Below are 22,246 nucleotides of genomic sequence, written 5' to 3'. Positions count from 1 at the left end.
CACGTATGGCTGTGTGTGAGGAAGCCTTCTTGAGGCTCCGACATAGAAATGCCCACTAGGGTACAGGTCTCCACCAAGGCGTTCTTCCTGCACAGGTGACAGGCGCCAGCCTTGCCAGAAACAATACCACCTGTGCAGTCATCTCTCTACTTGTTGGCTCTCCTGCTGGAGTGTAAGCCCCTCAAGGGCTACGACCATGTCTTATTCACCTTCGTTGCTCCAACCGAGCAACAAAGCCTGATATCCAGCAGTTTCCAGATAAATATTTGATGAATCAATGTACAAAGTAGTGAGGGAATCAGTATCAGACTCTTGTTCAACCTCCTTTGAAAACGTACATCAGATCTATATTTTTCAAATGGAGAAGGATAAAATGCTATGTGTAATTACTAGTGAATCTTTGCATAGCACTTGAAGAGGATACTTACTGAAAAAGTCAATTGCCTGCCCTTTGTGCTTCTGTCATATCTGCAAAAAAAAAAAGTCAATGAAAAATAGCTTCACACTTCATTTACTTTTCACAATGTATTAATTCCTTTTTAAAGTAAACATGATACTTATTAATCATTACTTCCACAGCCCAGAAAAATAATATGAATTTACCACCAGGTATCAGAACTCCAGCACTCACAGAAAAAAGAAATGATTATTATAGTGAGAATGATGGTTTTAAGGCACATGCATCAACCACATTCTATAGCAAACACCGCATACCTTGCCTTTAGAAATGCATGTCTTGAGGAATCAGATATATTACATACACAATATAGAGTTACATCTAGTCAAATACACACATGCACATTTTGCATTGCAATAGGTGCCTGAATCAGAATACAATCTCTAAATGGTGTGACCACATCACAAATACATTTCCAACAATAAATAGTACCAAAGATGTAACTTGTACTGTGGGAAGTGCAGGCATTAAAATCACCTAGAGAGCTTTTTCAAACCATATTCCTCCTTCCCACTTTCTCCCTGTCTTTGAGCTTTTATCCTCCTTCAACCCTCAACTAGGAGGGCATGGCCTCCCAGTTAAGAATCACTTCTATACTGAGCCACAATTATTGACTGGAATAGGTCCTATACTTCCCGTATGCTGTGGGGAAAGCAATGCACATATAAAGATTCCTTAAGTTTTTCAAGCATGGCTCAGTTTAGTGATGGTAAATACATCCAAACTGATAAACCAACTTGACCAGTTGGTTGTGGCTGCCTGAAGTAAGAGTTGAGAAAGATTTTAAGACCCTTTTTGGTCTCAAAAACAGAAGTAATGATTAGTAACGTCTGCTGAGGTAGAGGCGGGTGGGGGTCACAGCATGCAGCGGATGGATGCCACCTACTCTTCTAGATGCTCTATTATCAGCTTAATAAGTTCTTTTAAGTAGAAGTCAGATTATAGGCTCTATAACAGCGAGTGCTTTGCATTTCTTAAAGAAGCAATGTACCCTGGAAGGTGACGTGGCAGAAATAGAAGAATGCATGCTTTTAATCTGGGCCCAGACAACAACGAGGTATGTGATCTAAAGGTCTCCAGGCCCGTTTCCTCATCTTAACACAAGAGCTCCTCACTGGCAAGATGACCCGTAAGATCTCTACCAAACAGCCAAAAATTCCTTTTCTGCTTCTTTTTCTAATTAGCTTCTAACCCATAAGAGCTGGAGTGTTCTGAACCTTACATGTAAAGCCTCATCAACTCATGAAATCATAGCAATCAACGAAGGCTCATTTTCTTTTTCATTTTCTAATTTTTATATTTTAAGCATAACTATAGGTCTTAATTTAAATATGTAGAGTGTGCACTGCATTTTATAGAGATGGTAATGGTAGATACTGACTTGGCTTGACATTTTAAAGAAAATCTCTCCCTTCCCCCAGGACCAAAATGTATTATAAAGATGTTTATACAGCTTTATCTGTAATGGAAATAACCCAAATATTCAATAGCACAGATTTGATAAATTATACTACATGTTGTTGATAGGTTACTATACAACTACAGGAAATTACATTTAAGAATATTTAATTACATGGAAAAATATGGGAAGTATTTTCAGGGTTTAAATCCTTAGTTATAAAAGCTATATGTATGTGTGCTTGCATAGAAGAAAAGATAAGAATGTTAATAGTCGTTATTCTGAGTTGTGGATTAACTCAATATTTCCAGGGCCCAAGTAAATGAATAAAGTGGAAGCAGGGTAAGACAGTAAGGAGTGATGGGGACTGTGGAAACCCGAAGCATACATGACCTTTCAATAGCATTCAATCGATTTTTTTACATTATGAAAGCCAAAAACCAATTTGTCAGTTTATGGTCCCTGAATTTGGCTATTATTTTCTTCCTTGTGTTTTTGTATGTTGCAAATTTTCTACAGTAACTATGTAATACTTCTGTAAGAAGAGTTATAAAAACTTGAAGGTAGGCACATTAGTAAAATTTAGAAAAAGACCTATATATTTCACTGATGGAAGAATATTTTGGCAATATTATTTTAGCCAGCGGGCAATGGGGAGTGATTTTGAAAATTTTGTAGTATTCATAATGAAAATATGAGTTTCACAAATTATAAACCAAAGGCAGCAAAAAATCAACCTTTTTTTTTTTTAAGAGATGTGTAAAGTAAGTTTATCCCGAAGTCATACAGCAGAAGGGTTGAGGTGTCCAAAAGGGATTGTGACACAATGCTGACAGGAGAAGTTTGGCCAGTGCTTTCTAAGGGGCATATATTAAGTATGGAAGGTAAGTAGTCTTGGTACCCAAAGTACATGCATTCAGGGGATGAAAGCCAAACAAAATCTTACCTGAATGAGTAGGAGAGGCTACATATAGCTGGGGAAACTTCACTCACAGCTGGGGAGAGAAGTCAGACGTGAGAAATTAGCCAGACAAGCCAGGTCCTGGATGTTGTTAAGGCTAATGTCAGTAAAGTGAAGATAGGACAGCCAGCAGCTGAGCTGGAGATGGGGACAATAGCCAGGATGATTCAGGACCAAGACAAGCTGTGCTACCTAAAGCCACTTGTCAAGAGCTGCTTTTAGAGGTGTCTCTGATCCACCTGGCTCACATAGGAATGAAAGGTGACCCTGTGAGTGCCTACAAGGTGCTCAGTGCTTTCATCCACCTTGACATCCATGTGAGACAGACAGTATTAGCCCAACTTTATAACTGTACACACAGGTTAACTAAACTAGTAAAGAGATGGTAAACAAACCCAAGTCCAACTGACTTCAAAGCTTGTGCAGGAGGCATGCCCTTCCTGGGTCTTTAATCCAATCTTCAAGCCTGATGTTAGGCTCACTGACCTTCTCAGAGTGGCTTGCGCAGGCAAACTGGAGCACTAGGACCAAAAGAATCCTTATAAGTGCTGGGGTGTTAGTCACAAACCCTTTAAGCCAGGTCAGAGTCAGAACAGTTCAGTGTTTTCCTCACTTCTCCCATATCACCATTCTAATAGAAACTTCCAGGTATAGAAAGGTGCACTCAGAGCCTTAGAAAGCTATACAAATAATCAACAATCCCTAATTCATAAGAGAGTATGCAGCTAAGTAGCCAAACATAATACATATCAGTTGACTGGGAAAAAAAAATTAGAACTGCTTAGTTTTCATTTATTAGTTGCTTTGATGTGCACATTCTTGAAAAGGGCTGACTTATAAAGATATACAGTAAGTTCACAATTTGTAGTTCACTCCGTCTTCAAATAAAAGAGTGGCTTATTGTTATCAAATAAAAACATTATTTCCTGCCACATTTAGAGAAGAGACATTTGTGACTATGATGAGGTCCACAAACCTTTAGAACATCACTGACTCTTTTTTCTACCCCAACTCATGGAGGCAGTAAGAGCTAACGTGTAATGTGGTCCCCCTCTCTGCATCTTATTTCCACAGGAAACATCAAACCTTCCAAAACACAATCTTCATCTATGCAGAGGTCACTTAATTGCTGAATTCACAAAGAAGGCTCAAAAGAAATCAAGAAAGATGAGATAAATGATAAGTCTTACCTATGAAAATTTAAGTATCTAACTCTTAGGTGAATCATTAAAACTCTCACACATTGTTTATTTATCCTTATTTCATCCATAATTCTAATATACTTCCTATCTGGTTTCCACTTCCCAGAAAGTCAAAAGAAAAAAAAATTAACAAATTAGATAGGGTAATGTATTCATGGAAATAGATAAGTAGCTATAAAGTAGCAGCTGTCAAGGGGAAAACTGCAAGATACCGGTAGAACTAGAACTAGAAAATAGCCATGTGTAACACTGTAGAAAAGCTCCCAACCCTGACTTCAGTAGAACCATAAGACTCTGACAGAGGTGATTCAAGATGGCGGCATAGGAAGAGGCTGAACTTACCTCCTCCCACAAACACGACAAATACAAAACTACATTTGGATCAATTCCTTCTGAATAGAACCTGAGAACTGAATACTTGCTCCACAAGAAAAGATAAAAGGACATCAAGATGGGTAGGAGTGGTAGAGAAACACTCTTGCCAAAAAATCCCACCCACACCTGGTGGCACACAATAAGGAGGGATTTCACCAGGCAGGTGCTTCTCCTGGAGGAGCGTGGGGTTGGGGCTCCACATCAAGCACCCCAGCCCCTAGGATCTATACCAGAGAGACCAGCCTCAAAAATGTCTGGCTTAGAAAAGGTCCCAAAGTGCTATAGGAAACTAAGACTTCACTCTTAAATGGCACACATGTGGTCTCTCTCAAATCAAGACCCAGCTAAATAACACCAGTTTGAAATGTGCTAAGACTGTGTGAAAGAGAGATATTTGCAAATCTGAAAGCATCAGCTGGAGGGGCTGGGATGGTGGAAACACTACCCAGAGATTGAGCTGCTGAGAGAGGCCATTGTTGCACTCCCCACCTAACCTGCTAGCACAGGTGGGCCAACCTGCCCAACGAAACTACACAGACAGGAGACTGAAACACAACCCATCTTCCTTGTGAAAAGCCTATTTACTTAGCCTGGAGCTTGATCCTGAGGGGCAGGCTTCAGGATTTCCACAGATGTAGAGGTTAGGGGGCACCCACAGGGAATGTAAGCAGGGGACACCACCCTTATGCACCTCCTTGGTCTTCCTACAGCTCAAGGAGACTCCCCATAAAAGAGCTTATACATTCATCAGGAGCCCTAATTTTTGCAACTGTTGCTCAAGGAACACCTCTAGATCCCCTTGGAACATTGACAGGTATTAGCACACCCTGAACAACAGAGGCCTATCAGAAATAAATTAGGCAGTATAGACAACCACAAAGACCCAAGAGACAACCAAGAGCTAGTGCAGGGTTGAATGAGAAGAATCAGCACCTATACGAGGCTACTCCTTCAAGACTAAGAGAAGTAGAAGTTTTGCCTAATACATAGAAAAAATATGGAGAGCCAAGAAGAGTGAGGAAACAGAGAAATATGTTCCAACTGGAAGAACAAGACAAGACCTCAGAAAAAGACTTTAATGATACAGAAATAAGTAATCTACCTGATAAAAATTAAAAGTAATGGTCAGAAATACGCTCAGTGAACTCAAAAGAATGAATGAACACAGTGAGAACTTCAACAGTTAGAAAATATAAGAGGGAACCACTCAGACTTGAAGAATACCATAACTGAGATTAAAACTGCACAGATCAGCAAAAGAAAAAGAACAGCGAAAAGAAAAAACGAATTAAAAAAAATGAGAATAGCTTAAGGGGCTCTAGAACAACATCGAGCGTGCTAACGTTCACATTATAGGGATTCCAGAAGGAGAAAAGAGAATGGGGCAGAAAATTTATTTGAAGAAATGACGGCTGAAAACTTCCCTAGCATGGGGAAGAAAAGAGACATCCAGGTCCAGGAAGGACAGAGTCCCAAAGAGGATGAACCCAAAGAGGTCCACACCAAGACACATTATAATTAAAATGTCAAAAATTAAAGAGAGAATTTTAAAAGCAGGAAGAAAAAAACATCTAATTACATATAAGAGAACCCCCACAAGACTATCAGCAGACTTTTCAGCAGAAATTTTGCAGGCCAGAAAGGAGTGGCATGCAATATTCAAAACACTGAAAGGAAAAAACTTACAACCAAGAACACTCTGACAAGGGTGTCATTCCGAATATAAGGAGAGATAAAGAGTGTTGCAGATAAGCAAAAATTAAAGGAAGTCATCACTACTAAACTGGCCTTACAAGAAATGTTAAAGGGAATTCTTTAAGCAGAAAAGACCATAAATAGAAATAAGAAAATATTGATATATGAAAAACATAAATCTCACTGGTAAAGGCAAATATATAGTAAAGGTAGTGAATTAACCACTTACAAAGCTAGTATGAAGATAAAAAGACAAAAGTAGTAAATCAACTATAACTACAATAAGTAATAAAAGAATAAGCACCAAAAAGATGTAAAATATGATGTAAAAAACATAAACCTTGGGGGGGATGTAGTGTTTTTATTTTTATAAATTTATTTATTTTTGGCTGTGTTGGGTCTTCGTTGCTGTGCACGGGCTTTCTCTAGTTGCGGTGAGCAGGGGCTACTCTTCGTTGAGGTGCGCAGGCTTCTCATTGCAGTGGCTTCTCTTGTTGTGGAGCATGGGCTCTAGGCACATGGGCTCAGCAGTTGTGTCTTGCGGGCTCTAGAGCACAGGCTCAGTAATTGTGGCGCACGGGCTTAGTTACCCCGCGGCATGTGGGATCTTCCTGGACCAGGGATTGAACCCATGTACCCTGCAGTGGCAGGTGTATTCTTAACCACTATGCCACCAGGGAAGTCCCTAGTGTTTTAAACTGTGCTCAAACTTAAGCAACTATCCACTTAAAATAGATTGATTTATATATAGACTGTTATATATGAACCTCATGGTAACTACAAACCGAAATTTCTAATAGATATATCAAAAAATAAAGAGAAAGGAATCCAAACATAACATTAAAGAAAATCATTAAACCACAAGGAAAAAGAATAGGAAAAGAAAATAGGAACAGAGAATTACAAAAAACCCAGAAAACAATTGACCAAATGGCAGTAAGTTCCTAATTATTTACAATTACTTTAAATGTAAATTAACTAAATGCTCCAATCAAAAGACATAGGGTGAGTGAATGGATAAAAATAAAAAAATAAAAAAAAAGAAGACCTATCTATATGCTGCCTACAAGATACTCACTTCAGATCTAAGGACACAAACAGGATGAGAATGAAGGGATGGAAAAAGGTATTCCATACAAATGAAAACAAAAAGAAAGCATGGGTAGCAATACTTATATCAGATGAAACAGACTTTAACCAAAACTGTAACAAAAGACAAAGGACAATACATTATGATAAAGGGGTCAACCCAACAAGAGGATATGACATTTGAAAATATTTATGCATTCAACAGAGGAGCACCTAGATACATAAAGCAAATATTAGTGAACATAAATGGAGGAATTGACAGTAATACAAAAATAGTAGGGGACTTTAATACCACACTTACATCAATGAATAGATCACCCAGACAGAAAATTAATAAGGAAACGTTGACCTTAAATGACACATTAGACCAGATGAACTTAAGAGATATACACAAAACATCCCATCCAAAAACTGCAGAACACACATTCTTTTCAAGTGCATATGAAACATTCTCCAGGACAGATCACATGTTACGCCACAACACAAGTCTCAATAAATTTAATAAGACTGAAATCATCATCAAGCATCTTTTCCAACTACAACAGTATGAAACTAGAAATCAATTACAAAAAGAAAACTGGAAAAAAACACAAACACGTTGAGACTAAACAACATGCTACTAAACAATCAGCCAATGAAGAAATCAAAGAGGAAATCAAAATATATCGAACAAATAAAAGTGGAAACACAACTTTCCCAAATCTGTGGAATGTAGCAAAAGTAGCTCTAAGAGGGAAGTTCAGAGAGACAAGACTATGTGAATAAGAAAATGTACACTTGAAACTAACACAATATTGTAAATCAACTATATCTTAATACATTTTTAAAAAATAAAAATTAAAAAAAAGAAAAAAGAAAATTTACAAATAAACAATCTAACTTTACACCTAAAGAAACTAGAAAAAGAAGAACAAAGCTTAAAGTTAGTAGAAGGAAGGAACCAATAAAGATCAGAACAAAAATAACTGAAATAGAGACTAGAAAAATAAAAAACAATAGAAAAGATCAATGAAAGTAAGTGCTGGTTCTTTGAAAAGATAAACAAAATTGATAAATCATTAACCAGACTCATAAGGGGGTGTGTGGGGGGGGGAGTGGAGAGAGAAAGAGAAGCCAAATAAAGTCAGAAATGAAAGAGAAGTTACAACTGATACCATAGAAATGCCATGGATAAGAAATTACTATGAACAAAATCATATGCCAAAAAAATCAGACAACCTAGAAGAAATGGCTAAATTCCTAGAAACACACAATCTTCCAAAACTGAATCATGAAGAAAGATAAAATCTGAATAGATTAATTACTAGTAGTGAAATTGAAACAGGAATTTTAAAACTCCCATGGGAATTCTATCAAAAATTTTTAAAGTTAGTACTTATCCTTCTCAAACTGTTCCCAAAAGTTGAAAAGGAAGGAACACTTCCAAACTCATTTTCGAAGCCAGCATTACCCTGATACCAAAACCAGACACCAAAAAAAAAAAAAAAAAGGCAAACCAAAGTCATCAACAATACATTGAAGGATCATACATCATGATGAAGCATAATGAAATAGGATTTATTCCAGGAATGCAAGGAGGGTTCAATACCTGCAAATCCATCAGTGTGATATACCACATTAACATTAACAAAAACAAAGGATAAACATCATACGATCAACTCAACAGATGCAGAAAAAAACATCTGACAACATTCAACAGCCATTCTTGATAAAAACTCAATAACGTGGGTATAGGAAATGTACCTCAACATAACAAAAACTATATATGACAAATATACAGCTAACATCATACTCACTGGGGAAAAGTTTAAACCTTTTCCTCTAAGATAGGAACAAGACAAAGATGCCCACTCTCACTACTTTCATTCAGTGTAGTATTGAAAGCCATAGCCACAGCAATCTGACAAAAAAAGAAATAAAAGGAATCCAAACTGGAAAAGAAGTAAAAATGTCACTGTTTGCAGTTGACATGATACTATATACAGAAAATCCAACACGCCATGAAAAAATTACTGGAATACATAAATTTAGTAAAATTGCAGGATACAAACTTTATAGAAATCAGTTGCATTTCTATATACCAAAAACAAGCTATCAGGAAGTTAAGAAAACAGTCTCATTTACAATTGCATAAAAAGAGAATAAAACACCTAGGAATACATTTAACCAATGAGGTGAAAGACCTGTACTCTGAAAGAATTTGAAGACAACACAAATAAATGGAAAAATATACCATACTCATAGATTGGAAGAATTACCACGGTTAAAATGTCTACACTACCCCAGGCAATCTACAGATACTATGCAATCCCTATCAAAATACCAATGGCATTTTTCACTGACCTAGAGCAAAGAATCCTAAACTTTGTATGGAATCACAAAAGACCCAAATAGCCAAAACAATCTTGAGAAAGAACAAAGCTGGAGGCAAACCATAAAACTCCTAGAAGAAAACATAGGCAGTAAGCTCTTTGACACTGGTCTTATCAATATTTTTTTGAACCTGTCTCTTCAGGCAAGGAAGGGACACAAAAGCAAAATTAAACAAATGGGACTACATCAAACTAAAATGCTTTTGCATAGCAAAAGAAACCATCAACAAAATAAAAAGGTAACCTACTGAATTCATAAATCATATATTCTATAAGGAGCTAATATCAAAACTATATAAAGAATTTTTACAACTTAATATCCAAAAATAAAACAAACAAACCCCCCCCTAAAAAAACCCCCAAAAAACCCCAGAAAAACCCTATTTAAAAATGGACAGAGGACCTGAAGAGACATTTTCCAAAGACATACAGATGGCCGACAAGCACATGAAAAGATGCTCAACATCACTAATCATCAGGGAAATGCAAATCAAAACACAGTGTTTATCACCTTACACCTGTCAGAATGGCAATGATCAAAAAGACAAAAAATAACAAGTGTTGGAGAGAACGTGAAGAAAAAGAAACCCTTGTACACTGTTGGTGGGAATGTAATTCATGCAGCCACTATGGAAAACAATATGGAGGTTCCTCAAAAAGTTAAAAATAGAACTACCATATGATCCAGCAATCCTACTTCTGGGTATTTATCTGAAGAAAACAAAAACTCTAAGTTGAAAAGATATGTGCACCCCAATGTTCACTGCAGCATTATTTACAATAGCCAAGATACAGAAAAAACCTAAGAGCCCATCAAGAGAAAATGGAAAAAGAAGATGTGACTTATATGTACAATGTTTATGTACAATATCAACAAATTCAGCCATAAAAAAGAATGAAATCTTGCCATTTGCGACAACATGGAAGGACATAAAGGGTATTATGCTAAGTGAAATAAGACGGAGAAATACAATCTCTCTATGATTTCACTTATATGTGGAATCTAAAAAACAAAACAGAAGCAGTCTCACAGATACAGAAAACAAACTGGTGGTTGCCAGAGGGGAAAGCGGTTGGCGGGTTGGGTTCAGGCAGTATCAGTGAAGGGGATTAAGAGGTACAGACTTCCAGTTATAACATAAAGTCATGGGGATGTAATGCGAAGCACAGGAAATATAGTCAATAATATTGTAATAACTTTGTGTGGTGATAAATGGTAACTAGTTAACAAGGTGACCATTTTGAAATGTATATAAAATATTGAATCACTATGACGCACATATGAGACTGATACAGTACTATGTCTATTACACTTCAGTTTAAAAAAAAATGAACCACAAGGGAATCACTGTGTAATAAATGACAGTCTTAATGATGATTCCAAACTACCGAGGTTACACTGCATTCAAAAAAGTTTATTTAAGTAATAAAGTACCTAATATACTTCAGAAATACAGCGGTCAAAAAGACAAGCTTTTGTCAGCTGAAAGATTTCCTCACAAGTCTTGCAGAGGCTCGCTCTGCAACAGTGCAGAGTAAGTCACCTCTATAGAAGAAACAGAGATGTGGAAGCACAAAGAACTTTAGTGATTTATGGTAAATAAAAAGGAAGCTTGAATCTATGACTGAAAAATGAAAATAATTACAAGTATATCTATACAGAAAATACAAGTTTCAAGAGCTTAACATCAATTAACTGCTGCCAAAATAAATATTTAAAGAAACCAAAAACAAAACTGCTTAATAGTGGGACACAAAATACAACAAAGAGGGAGGAGGACAAACCAAGAAAGTGAATGAAGGAAAGCGAGTAGCAACTCCCCAAAGTGTTTTTACAAACGGGAATTCAGATCAGAGGAACAAACACAAACCTGTCTAGGAATATGACCAATGAGGCAATAGAAAGTGACTACAAGTCAGTTATAAATCAAAAATGACAACCAAAATCCCAGAGTCTTATTAAATTATTTAATCCAGACATTATCTAACCCCTCAGATTTGCTTGGTGCTATGTTGTTCATCATTCTCCATTTGAATGAAATGTGGAACAAACACAATACTGGTTGGAGAGAGTGTTTCAGAGCTAATTCACCCTTGAAGGTCAAGGTCAGCAGTATTATTGTGTTCACATAATTTATTTCTTGATATGGAAAAATAACATGTCAAAGAAGGGATTAAAGTAAATTTTATTTTGAAATAATCAGCCGAATCTCAAACTTCAAATAAATGGATCTTAAAATGTTCATGAACTTCAGAATCTCAGTATTCTAATCTAGTGGTTACCAAACTATTCATTCCCTTTGGCCCAAAAGGGACCAAACTGGCAAGTCTCAACAGTAACACCCTTTCCATGTCTTTAATATTATAAGTACACTAAATTTCTAGAAAGACTTATTAAAGAATTCTACTTCTCAGAAAATGTTTTAAAATGATCTAGTCTACCTTACTGATTCACAAATAAGAACACTCAGACCACAGTAACCTTCCCAGGTCTCCCCATTCTCAGGTGACGTCCTGTCTACTATTCTGCAGCCTTGATGGTCCTGGTATTATGAATAAATCCTTTTCACTACTACCGTTAAACTTACTGTCATAGCCTTTTGTATCACCTGGACAAAAATCTGTTCTAAATCAAGTAATCACCAACTTCTGCCTCCCCAGCAATCCAAAAATGAAAAACAATTTATGAAGAAAGAAATTAAGACCTACAGAAAAAATTATTTTAGCAATACGTAAGGTCTACCAGAAAGACTGCTCCCTAATTTATTTACATTTGACTGACAATGTCTCTAAAATGTGTTAGAGAAAATGTTCTACACATATATATATATTACTAACAGTTATAAGTTGATTAACAATAAGCAAATATATACAATAAAAATATATATCATGAGCCCAATGTTGACTTTCACCAACAGAGAACAGTAATGTTTAGATTCAAATCATGATTTCCTGATTAAGAGACAAGATTTTTTTTAAAAAAGGGAACAAAAATGTAGGAACAAGTAAATTATAAGTAGCAAAATAAATACAACTGTAGACAGGAGAAGAATTTAACACCTATGGTGGCACATTTAGACCAGGTAATCTATTTTCATTATAACAAAGCCAGAATAAATTATTTGACAATATTATTTGCTTACTAAACGAAGGCAAGTATTTTTGCTGGTGGCAGGTGTGGATTTTTTTCATCAAAGAACATTAAAAGGGTGAGACATAGTGATACCACTTGTATGTTTAACCAACAGTTCTGATCCCCTCATTAATCTCTGACAGCTGATAATGTGAATAGAAAGACATGATGAATCAACACATATGCCAGTTTTAAAAAGAAAAATCCCTTAAAGCAATCTCCGCATCTAAATGGTAAACATAGAATGAATTCATAATCTGGCAAACAATTTGTTTTTTTTTAATTCAAGGGAAAAAAAAATGTATGGATGAGTCTACCTATTTGTAAAAATGTGAATGATCAAAACAGTGCAGTCACTGGGCTCTCACACTGTGTAAGTTCAATTTGAAATGTACATCTGCTATAGGATTCAGCTGTCAAGAGGGAGCAACTCAAAGGACATCACACAATCTATAAACCAGCTGGAAGGAGCCATCCAGACTTTGCCCTGCCTAACTCTCTCTGGGCGATGATTAGACAAATCCTCATAGATGATATACTGTGTGCAGAAGTGCTGATCAGAATCAGGTTTGGCATGGTACGCGACTGTATTGATGGTTTGAGTCACGTCACTGTCTGGCTTGGGCTTTCTACTGAGGATCTGTCCCCCAGCTGCAGTGACAAGCTTAATAAGGTTGTCCTTTGGATGGTGTTTGAAGGTTCCCCCAAAATAGAAATAGCATCCATCAAACAGCTTTGGCAACTGAAAAAACAAAAAAAAAGCTTATTAAAAGCAGACCAAAATATTTAAAAACACTGCATATGAATAGGGAAATAAAAATAAAAGTCACAAGCAGTTAAGAAGCTACTTAATGAGGTGCTAGGACAAGCTGTATTTCAAATAAACCATTTAGGTCAAAAAAAATACTCATGCAAATAAAGGTTTCCTATACAATTTTTTCCTTAAGACTCTGGTGCTTTTCACTCTTCTCACATTTAGGTGTGCTCTGTGTGTGTGTGTGGTATACATACACATAAAACCTGTTCATCAAGCCTCTTATATCAGAATATTTATTCATATTTCGTGGGACTTAAAGCCCCAAGAATTCCTTCCTAGGGTATCTGAAACATGCTTCACGGATACCAAGCTAAACTTAATTGTAAGAGTAACAGCTTTTCTATGGAGTTTTCCAATTCTGCCCATCCATATTTAGGTTCCTAGATACTACCAATCTAAGGTCGCCAGGGCAGTGATGTGGGAGTGTGGCCTCCAGGATTCTAGAGATGTTTTCCTTAGAACACAATACATTATAAGGCCATGGCTAGGGATCCAATTAGATATGAAACACACTTCTGTGAGCTTTACAGAAAAAGTTTCACAAGTCCCTTCTACAAAAACTTTTCTTTGGCATTTTTAATATACCTATATGTCAACAGGGTAATGGAATTTTAGCCATTAAAACTACAATATGTGGTAATAAAGACATGGTTAACTAAATCCGAGCAGTAGCTCTAAGTCTTCTCTCAAGCTACTTCCTATATCTGAGACCCACCTCAGATTCTGAAACGTTTATGGGAATGTTCAAGATGCCCAAAATCTAGTAACAGCATGAAATTATTACCTTCTGGTTTTTACTGCTCATTGTGATCATCTCTCAGAATCAAGTGCTTGAAATAAGCACAGTTAAAATTTTAATCAGTCACCTGTACTTGTTGAAAGGGCAGGAGAAGTTTTTCCTGACGGTAATAATAGTATTAAGTTATAATAAGAACAATAAAAGTAGTATCAAAAGGAAAATACCAGCTGTTCTCTGTTGAGCCTGCTTCTATGTGGTCCTTCAGGAATTTCATACTTTTCTTCCTGTTCACATTCTTTTCTTTGTAGACATGCTTTCACCCCTGGGAAAAAAATGAGGATAAAAGCAAAATAAATATCAAGTGAGCATTATTTCTTTCACATTGAAATTATGCCATTTACCTAAGTGATTTTTCTTCTTCATGGTTAAATATTGCTCTGAAACAGAAAAAGAAACCTTACTTATGCCAAAACAAAATGTAATAAAACTGGTTTTCCACATAAAGAAAATGTAAGAAATCTTCCCTTCAGAGGACTGAGCAATGAAGTAGTACTGAATACAAATTTTAGTTTTCTTTCTGAAAAACCTAAATCAGTACATTATTTCATGTACAAGAATAAAAATCTAAATTTTAATTTATAACCATTATCAAAATTAAGATGAATAAAAAGTCTCTCATTTAGTTCAGCCCACAATGATCTGACCCTGAGGTCTTATCATCTACCCCACTCATTCTGGCAGTCCTATGCCTAACCTCCTGTTAGACTAAAAGCGATCTGACATTAAGGAAAGTACTTGAGTCCAGAACACCTCGCTTATTAAGCTGGTCAAATAACAGGGGCTCTACAGCTCTTGTTAAAATAAACAGTAAAGCAGAGTCTGGGACGTGTTTGGAATTGACAGGTACACACTGAAGTCACCAGTCTAGAGATGACTTGGTGAATATTTCAAATGTTTTAGAGCTGCTTCAACTGAGATATTCCAAGACACTGCGTAACATATAAAAGTTAGAATATCTTAATGACTGAATACATCTATCTCGCCAAAAGCAGAGCTTTGTCAAGGGACTGAATTTTTTAACTTGGGACTATTAATGCATATTCCAGTTGAACACTCAACCCTGGCATATCTATAATTCCCTATTATGTGATTCTTAATTTTTTGCTAGTTTTGCCTGTGTTTTCGTCCCCAGTGTTTTCAATACAAGGATCATATTTAGCTAAGTTTGCTATGCTGAATTCTACTCTTCTCACTAACTTATCATAAATATGATGGTTTTTATAAAAAATTGTTGGTTTTTTGCATGTAGTAAAAATTATATTTTAAAAATAGAATTTTTAATAACTACTCACAGGGTATAAAAAACTATCTTTCCAATGAAGCTAATACTAAAATATTAACTTTACTGTATACTGAAAATGAGTCTCAAAATAAAATTTTTGACTAGGTCAAAACCATACAAGAAACACTGACAGTGTGCTTACATGACATCACATATTGGTTCTACATTAAACACCAACGCAAAAAACATTACCAATCTAGCCAAATCATTGACTTACCTCAAGCTCATTATTTCACATATAAATTATTACTTTTACTTTTTATCACTTAAGCATGTAACCCCCTTCCTAAACCTCCTTTCCTGATGATATCTGAAGAGCATTTATACCAGTATCTTTAGATGAACTGTATATGCCAGCATATAAAGCCAAGGACTGAACATTGAATACTCCTATAATATCAAGTAACTGTAACAAGTAAACAGCTAATGTCTAACTACAGAAATAAATAAATCGGCTGTGCCTATGCTGGCTGCTTATCCATTTTATGGGTTTATTTGACTGGTTATTTAAACTATCAAAAAAGCATACTAAAATGGTTTCAATTGATCTGGGCAAGATGCCAGCACTAGTCAATCAACAGAATGTAGTCTTAACAGATACCAGAAGGAGATAAGCATGGCATCAAGAGAAATGAGATGGCAGACACCAAGAGGGCAGCATGGCACTACCAGAGGAAGATGCCAGTACTCTTTCAGTGTAAATATGCCTCAAGTCACAAAACTTTCAGCCTTATAGCGATTGTTCAGTAAATTTCTGTAAAGGCAGAAAGAAAAATCCAATGCTCTAATTACAATTACTGAGCTACATGAAGAATGTGCTCCTCTGATATCCTTTTATTCCAAGTAACAATTTGCCAACTCTCTCTACCACTTAATATCAGCTAAAGAAGGAAAATACGGCTTCCCCCTGAACACTAAGGAACAGTTTCTAGGTCTATTAACAATCCGTTAGAATTGCTGTTGTGGAACAGAAAACATGGAGAATTTTTTGAAACTCGGGTGTGACATCTAGTCCAAAGACTGTCACTCGAACCCCTACAAGGGCCATTCAAATTACATAATCATGTGGGGAACCTTGTGTTAAGTGGCAGGGAGTTATGGAGACTGTAACAAATAGGAAAATGTACATGATACCTAAAGACACAAAAATTAAATGATTATGCTGAACTAAACCACATAAATTGTATCTGTTTTGGACTTAGATTGCCAATTTGAAACTCTTGATGCTTGTCTAATCAACCTCTTCATTTCATAGATAAGGAAACTTAAATCCTAAGAGATTTAAACAGCTTTCCCAGTGATACATGTGAGATGAGAACTCAGATATCCTCCAACTTCTAGATCAGTGTTTATCTTTATTTTATCAAAAAAATAAAGCATCTTAGGAAATGCCAGGTACTGTCTACTCAGATTTAATATACTGAATCTCAAAATAAATGACATAACCACTTAACAGATGACTAAATAGGAAGATCCTTATTTTTAAGAGATTAGCCAAAAAGTATACCAAAATGTCAAAAACTGCTGACTACCTGGGAGTGGGGGGGTTGGAGGGGGGAGAACAATGCATTTGGCTTTGTTTTCAGTGAATCAATGAGTTTGTTTAATCTGACTGATGCCAAAGCTGCCACTCTCTCATTTGTACCCTATGAGTTTCAGAATGTTCATACTTCTCAGTAGACATTTACGATAATTACATTTCATATCAACTTCCTAGTAGATTTCTTTTGAGATAAACCAATTGAACTGATTTACCAAAACAAGAATGAAATGCTTTAAACTTTCAGCAACCTAAATGCTGATATATTAACATCATCAATGAAATGGAAGAATCTACAAGCCAAAATACTACCTAATTAACAAACTTAAATAATAGATAATATTTTAAGGTTTTAATTACTCAATATAAGTTAGTTAAGCAAACTGCAGCAAGAATTGTTAAATCTATTTTCCATGTTAAACAATCAGAACTTTCACAACATTCCTAGTCATAAACTCATCTAAAGTATAATATATACTGTAATCCTTAATCTCTATAAAGATTTTAAAACAGGTCATTTTCCCCCAATTTAAAGCTACTTCCTTACTGTATAGCACACAGAACTATATCCAATATTCTATGATAAACTATAATGGAAAAGAACATAAAAAAGAATGTATATATATGTATAACTGAATCGCTTTGCTGTACAACACTAATTAATACACTGTAAATCAACTATACTTCAATTAAAAAATACGTCCTAAAACTCAACCAAATTATATTTTGTATTTGTACTTAATAAAGTCCATATTATTCCATTATCTGCCAATAAAATAGTTTAGCAGAAATGGATTCTTGTGAAGAAATATGCATATGCAAGATCACTAGTTAACTTTCTCAGCTAAATAGGAGGATCTGAATCCAAACTGAAATGACTATACATGAATAATTTATATTGTTTATGTAAACACAGGAGATTTCTGAATATGCCAGAATGATATATACTTTAAAATGCGTCAAGCTACTATCCTTGTAAAATGTATGCTTTATATCATCTTTCTTACTTTTCACATGTTCTGTTATATTTTAAGATTTTGGCCAAAGCTATCATTTTTCAGAAGTACAGGAATCAACTACCTATCTTATTAAAACTAAGATTCTTTTCAGCACAGATGTATTCCGGATCATGTCTACCATTTCAGGTAAGCTTTCCTTTTGCCCTGATTTTATTACTTTTTTATATAGAGGTAAGCAGCCCAATTCCCAAAGTACTGCTTAATTCAAAGTCATTAACTCAAAGTCATTAAGGTAGCTCTGGCTACCTAAGCAAAGTCTAGAATCTGTATACTAATGCAGCTTATGAATTCTGGGATATGATTTTTTTTTTTTAAAAGAAGCTTGTACCATCCAGAAATGTATTCCTTTATTCTGAATCTCCAGTAGCCACTCTTGCCTCCTACCTCATAAAAGCACATATATCCATGGATGTGTATTTTCATTTCAGCTGCATGAACCACTGATGATGCTCATTAATCTATATCAAGCTTAGTCACTTTTCCTAGTTTTAGAAAGAAAAGAAGGACTGCACAAACGGGAGGGAGTAGAAAAAAGGGTTTCTGAATCTACAGCTACATACAAATGATTATAGAATACAATGAAGACAGAATGAAGCGTTAAAATGGAGATCTGTTAAATGCCCAAAATTCCAAATGTCCAAAGGGGAAAGTATCCCTCCATGAAGACCACAGAATGTGCTTACTCTCTTCAAAAGCTAGAGCAATAAATAAATTCCTAATTTAAAGAACTGTTATTCTTCTGGAGCCACTGGCTATTTGTAACTGAAATAGCACTGAAAATCAGAATTAAATATTACTCTTAGCCAACACTAAATGTTATCCTAAAAAAAAAAAAAGAAAATACAGAATCAAATATTTTATGTCAAAATCAAAAATCCTAATAAATATATGTCATTAGATCCAAACTGGGCACTTATGTAACTCAAGAAAACCGCATATTAGTAAAATAAACACTGAAGAATTTCCTTTCTGATTGTATTGAAAATGAACACCCAAGTTGTAAAAACAAAAAAAATTACTTTTAGATGCTTTTCTAGTAGGCTTTTTAGTCAAACACGCTATGATATCACTAAACTTCAGACAAAAGGAAATGGTTTTTAAGAGGAAACTTTTTACAACAATGACAAAAATGGAAAAACAACTTTCACTCTCACTGTAATTTTTTAAAAATTGGATGGCAAGTAAAAGAAGAGCTAAGCCCAATACTATGATATTCCACAGGGAAGAGTGGAAGGACAACAAAATGAAGGCTGAAAATGTAAAATAAGAAGTAAATGCTCCTCTCGTGCCATCATAAACATTTAGATTTAGGAAATCACCTGTCACAGATCATTAGATTTTGTGTTTTCAAATAAATACCACTGAACAACTGTTTATTTTTGGCTACTTTTTAAGCCAATATTCTAATTATAAGCATATTCATACATAAGAATCCATTTCCTCATAGGATAGTTTGCTAAATTTATTTATTTTATTTAATGCATATTGAGAAGCTGGTCAAATTCTATCACAAAAATATATTACTGTATCATAAAATTTGTTTGGGCAAAATTTGGGTATCAATTCTAAAACCCTGTATTATGAATAATAATATCAAAACAATCCTTCTCTTTATAAATGTGGTTAAAGACCAAACTCAGCCTAATGTCCAAAATTTTTCTCAATAATTTAAAAACTCATACTTGGTGTTCTTTTTTTAGTCATATATTTAAAACTGAAATATTTATGTAAGACTTCCATTTTCTTGGACAACAACCATGTTAAAATGTATCTGCTCGGTCTGCACAGCAGGTGTCAACAATCCGGTGCACCGGACGCGAGCAATATACATGCACAGGTTCTAATTTCCCTGATTAAGAATGAAACCCTTACCTACCCAATTAATTTGTAGAAAAGATCAAAAAGAAGATCTAATTGTTATTAGAACTTGAGAATTTGAACTTCTTCGCAAAAAACTTGAATTTAAGAGACATACATTGATTTTAAAACTGTTATAAACAAACAGACCTCTACCTACCGATCTACAACTGTTTTGATTGTTTCTTTCCCTGTACATATTCACACATTTATATACTGACAGTGAAGATATAATTGTTTTATGCTCTTTAAAATATTTAAGCAAATTTGTTTTTTCATATTTCACTCCTACTAGTTATCATATAAAAATAAAATTTTTTTCAGAAAACACCTTTAAGCACTCCAGAATGTTCTTTATTTTTTCATATTCCGGTTATTCCCCCCTACTTCTTGTTATAAGAAATAACAATGCAAATAATTTTTTTTCTTTCTTTTCTATTACTTGCTTGGAGTACATTCTCAGAAGTAGGACAGATGTTATATCAACAGATGTTAATTTTTTTTTATTCTTAGACAATCTTTGTAAAATATTTCTCTAAGCATGAAGTTGCCTAATCAATCTTAGCTGACAGAAATGCTTTGGTATACTTATTTTTTGATAATTAGCAAAATATGACTAGTAAAAACTACCTGTATTTTTAAAATTCCACAGCTCACTCAACATCCATTTGAAGAAATAAATTTTAATAGAAAAGTTTAAGTTTATTAATCTGATCATGAAGTCATTTATAAAACGATGATATAAGGATTGCCTCTTAGGCTCCATCTTCCTCATCTAAAACAAAAACAAAGAAACACCGTATCTGGCCCTTCCTCTCCTCACAGACACAAGTCCAGTGCAAAATGTCTGGCACATTCCCACAGCAATTCCCTTAGGTGCTGAGGTCTTTCAGAATTTCTATAGCAGCAATTTTACTTAAACTTAGATGAGAGTGGAGAAGAGGAAGAGATTATGAAAGAAAAGAGGACAGTCATCTGCTCTCCCCTTCACAATGAGATGAGAAATGAAGAGGCAGAATTAAATTTTTTTTTAAAAAAGGTTAGGCTAGAGGAGATTTTGAAAGCAGTGTACTGAAAGAACAGGTCAGTAAAATACATTTTCACTTTCTGAAGGCTAGTTTACATCCTTAGGATGCAATTCCACCTTTTTCATTCTCTAAGAGATGAATAAAATGGCATATTTATATATCTTCTAATCTTCATTCTAGTCACCTCTTTAATTACCAAAATTCACCCTGTACGGGGATGGTTATTAGTTGCCTGTGAGTAATTAGCACCAAAACTAGGACTAAAGCAGAATCTCAGGCACAAATTTAATCTTGAAGAATGAACTTTCTTAGCTGTGTCTCCTGTTTCTGTAAAATAAAGATAAATACCATTTGATAAAATATCTGTAAAATAAATATGATGAGACAGAATGGCTAGTACAATAGTATAATTATGCCCTATTCTTAGAATGTTCATTCAAAGTTCATTAACTATGACACTGTAAGATGCTCTATATATATATAATATAAAAAAATAAGAGATATGAACCAATTAAGACAAAGTAAGTTTCAACAGAAGACTTCCAATAGTTAAATTTGGATCCAATGGATCCAGACTGTTTTGTATAATTCTTTTTGTTAATTTGTTTAAATTTGCTTAAGTTTTTAAATAAGACAGTTCTCTACAGAGAAAATTTAGATGAAATTTCCTCTTTAATCTACTTGGTTTGTGGAAAATGCCATAAAAAGTTGATACTAAACTTTCTATATAGTTCAGCCAGTAAAGCTTCTGTCTACCAGGCAAGCTGGTGGATATACTCAAACACAAGATCTAATTTTAATAAGTCATAAATCTTTATGATTAATTTTGAAAGCTTTGGTCGACCACATCTTTCCTTAATATAGATGGTTTTCAACTAATTTTGAATAGCTGTGAATACTTTTTTAAAAATCACACTAAGTTGCCTGACATTAAGAACAACACAGAAACCATAGAAAAATGTATTAGGATAGAAAGTATTTGAGGGTTCTTGCTTTCTTTTAATAAACCCAGCGGCTATTTAAAGTGATTGTCTCAAACCCTAAACCTATTTCTCAAACCTATTTGAACTTTGTATTAGACAATATGGGGATATGAACTTCAGTAAGAGATTCCATCCATCTTTTATCCTAAAAGAACGATTGATATTAGAGTATATTATTCACTACTGTGAAAATCACCAAGCAGCACGCTATTAGGTCAGCTTGAGTCCATCAGTGATT

General features: G+C 34.9%; 1 protein-coding gene across 1 annotated transcript in view; it reads right to left on the bottom strand.

Moving 5' to 3' along the window:
* Positions 1-6,442: 6,442 nt before the first annotated feature.
* BARD1 (BRCA1 associated RING domain 1) overlaps positions 6,443-22,246 on the bottom strand; it is an 81,594-nt gene continuing 65,790 nt past the window's right edge. Inside the window, exons 10-11 of the mRNA XM_082395856.1 lie at positions 14,464-14,561; positions 6,443-13,425 (exon numbers count right to left, since the gene is read on the bottom strand). Coding sequence (XP_082251982.1) covers positions 13,093-13,425; positions 14,464-14,561 — 431 coding nt within the window. The 3' untranslated portion in view covers positions 6,443-13,092. The remainder of the gene's footprint in view (positions 13,426-14,463; positions 14,562-22,246) is intronic.

The sequence above is a fragment of the Balaenoptera borealis genome (genome assembly GCF_965194805.1).
Source record: "Balaenoptera borealis genome assembly, chromosome: 6".
Classification (NCBI taxonomy): Eukaryota; Metazoa; Chordata; class Mammalia; order Artiodactyla; family Balaenopteridae; genus Balaenoptera; species Balaenoptera borealis.
The sequence above is the reverse complement of the archived record's forward strand: the minus strand, read 5'-3'. Positions and strand labels throughout refer to the sequence as shown.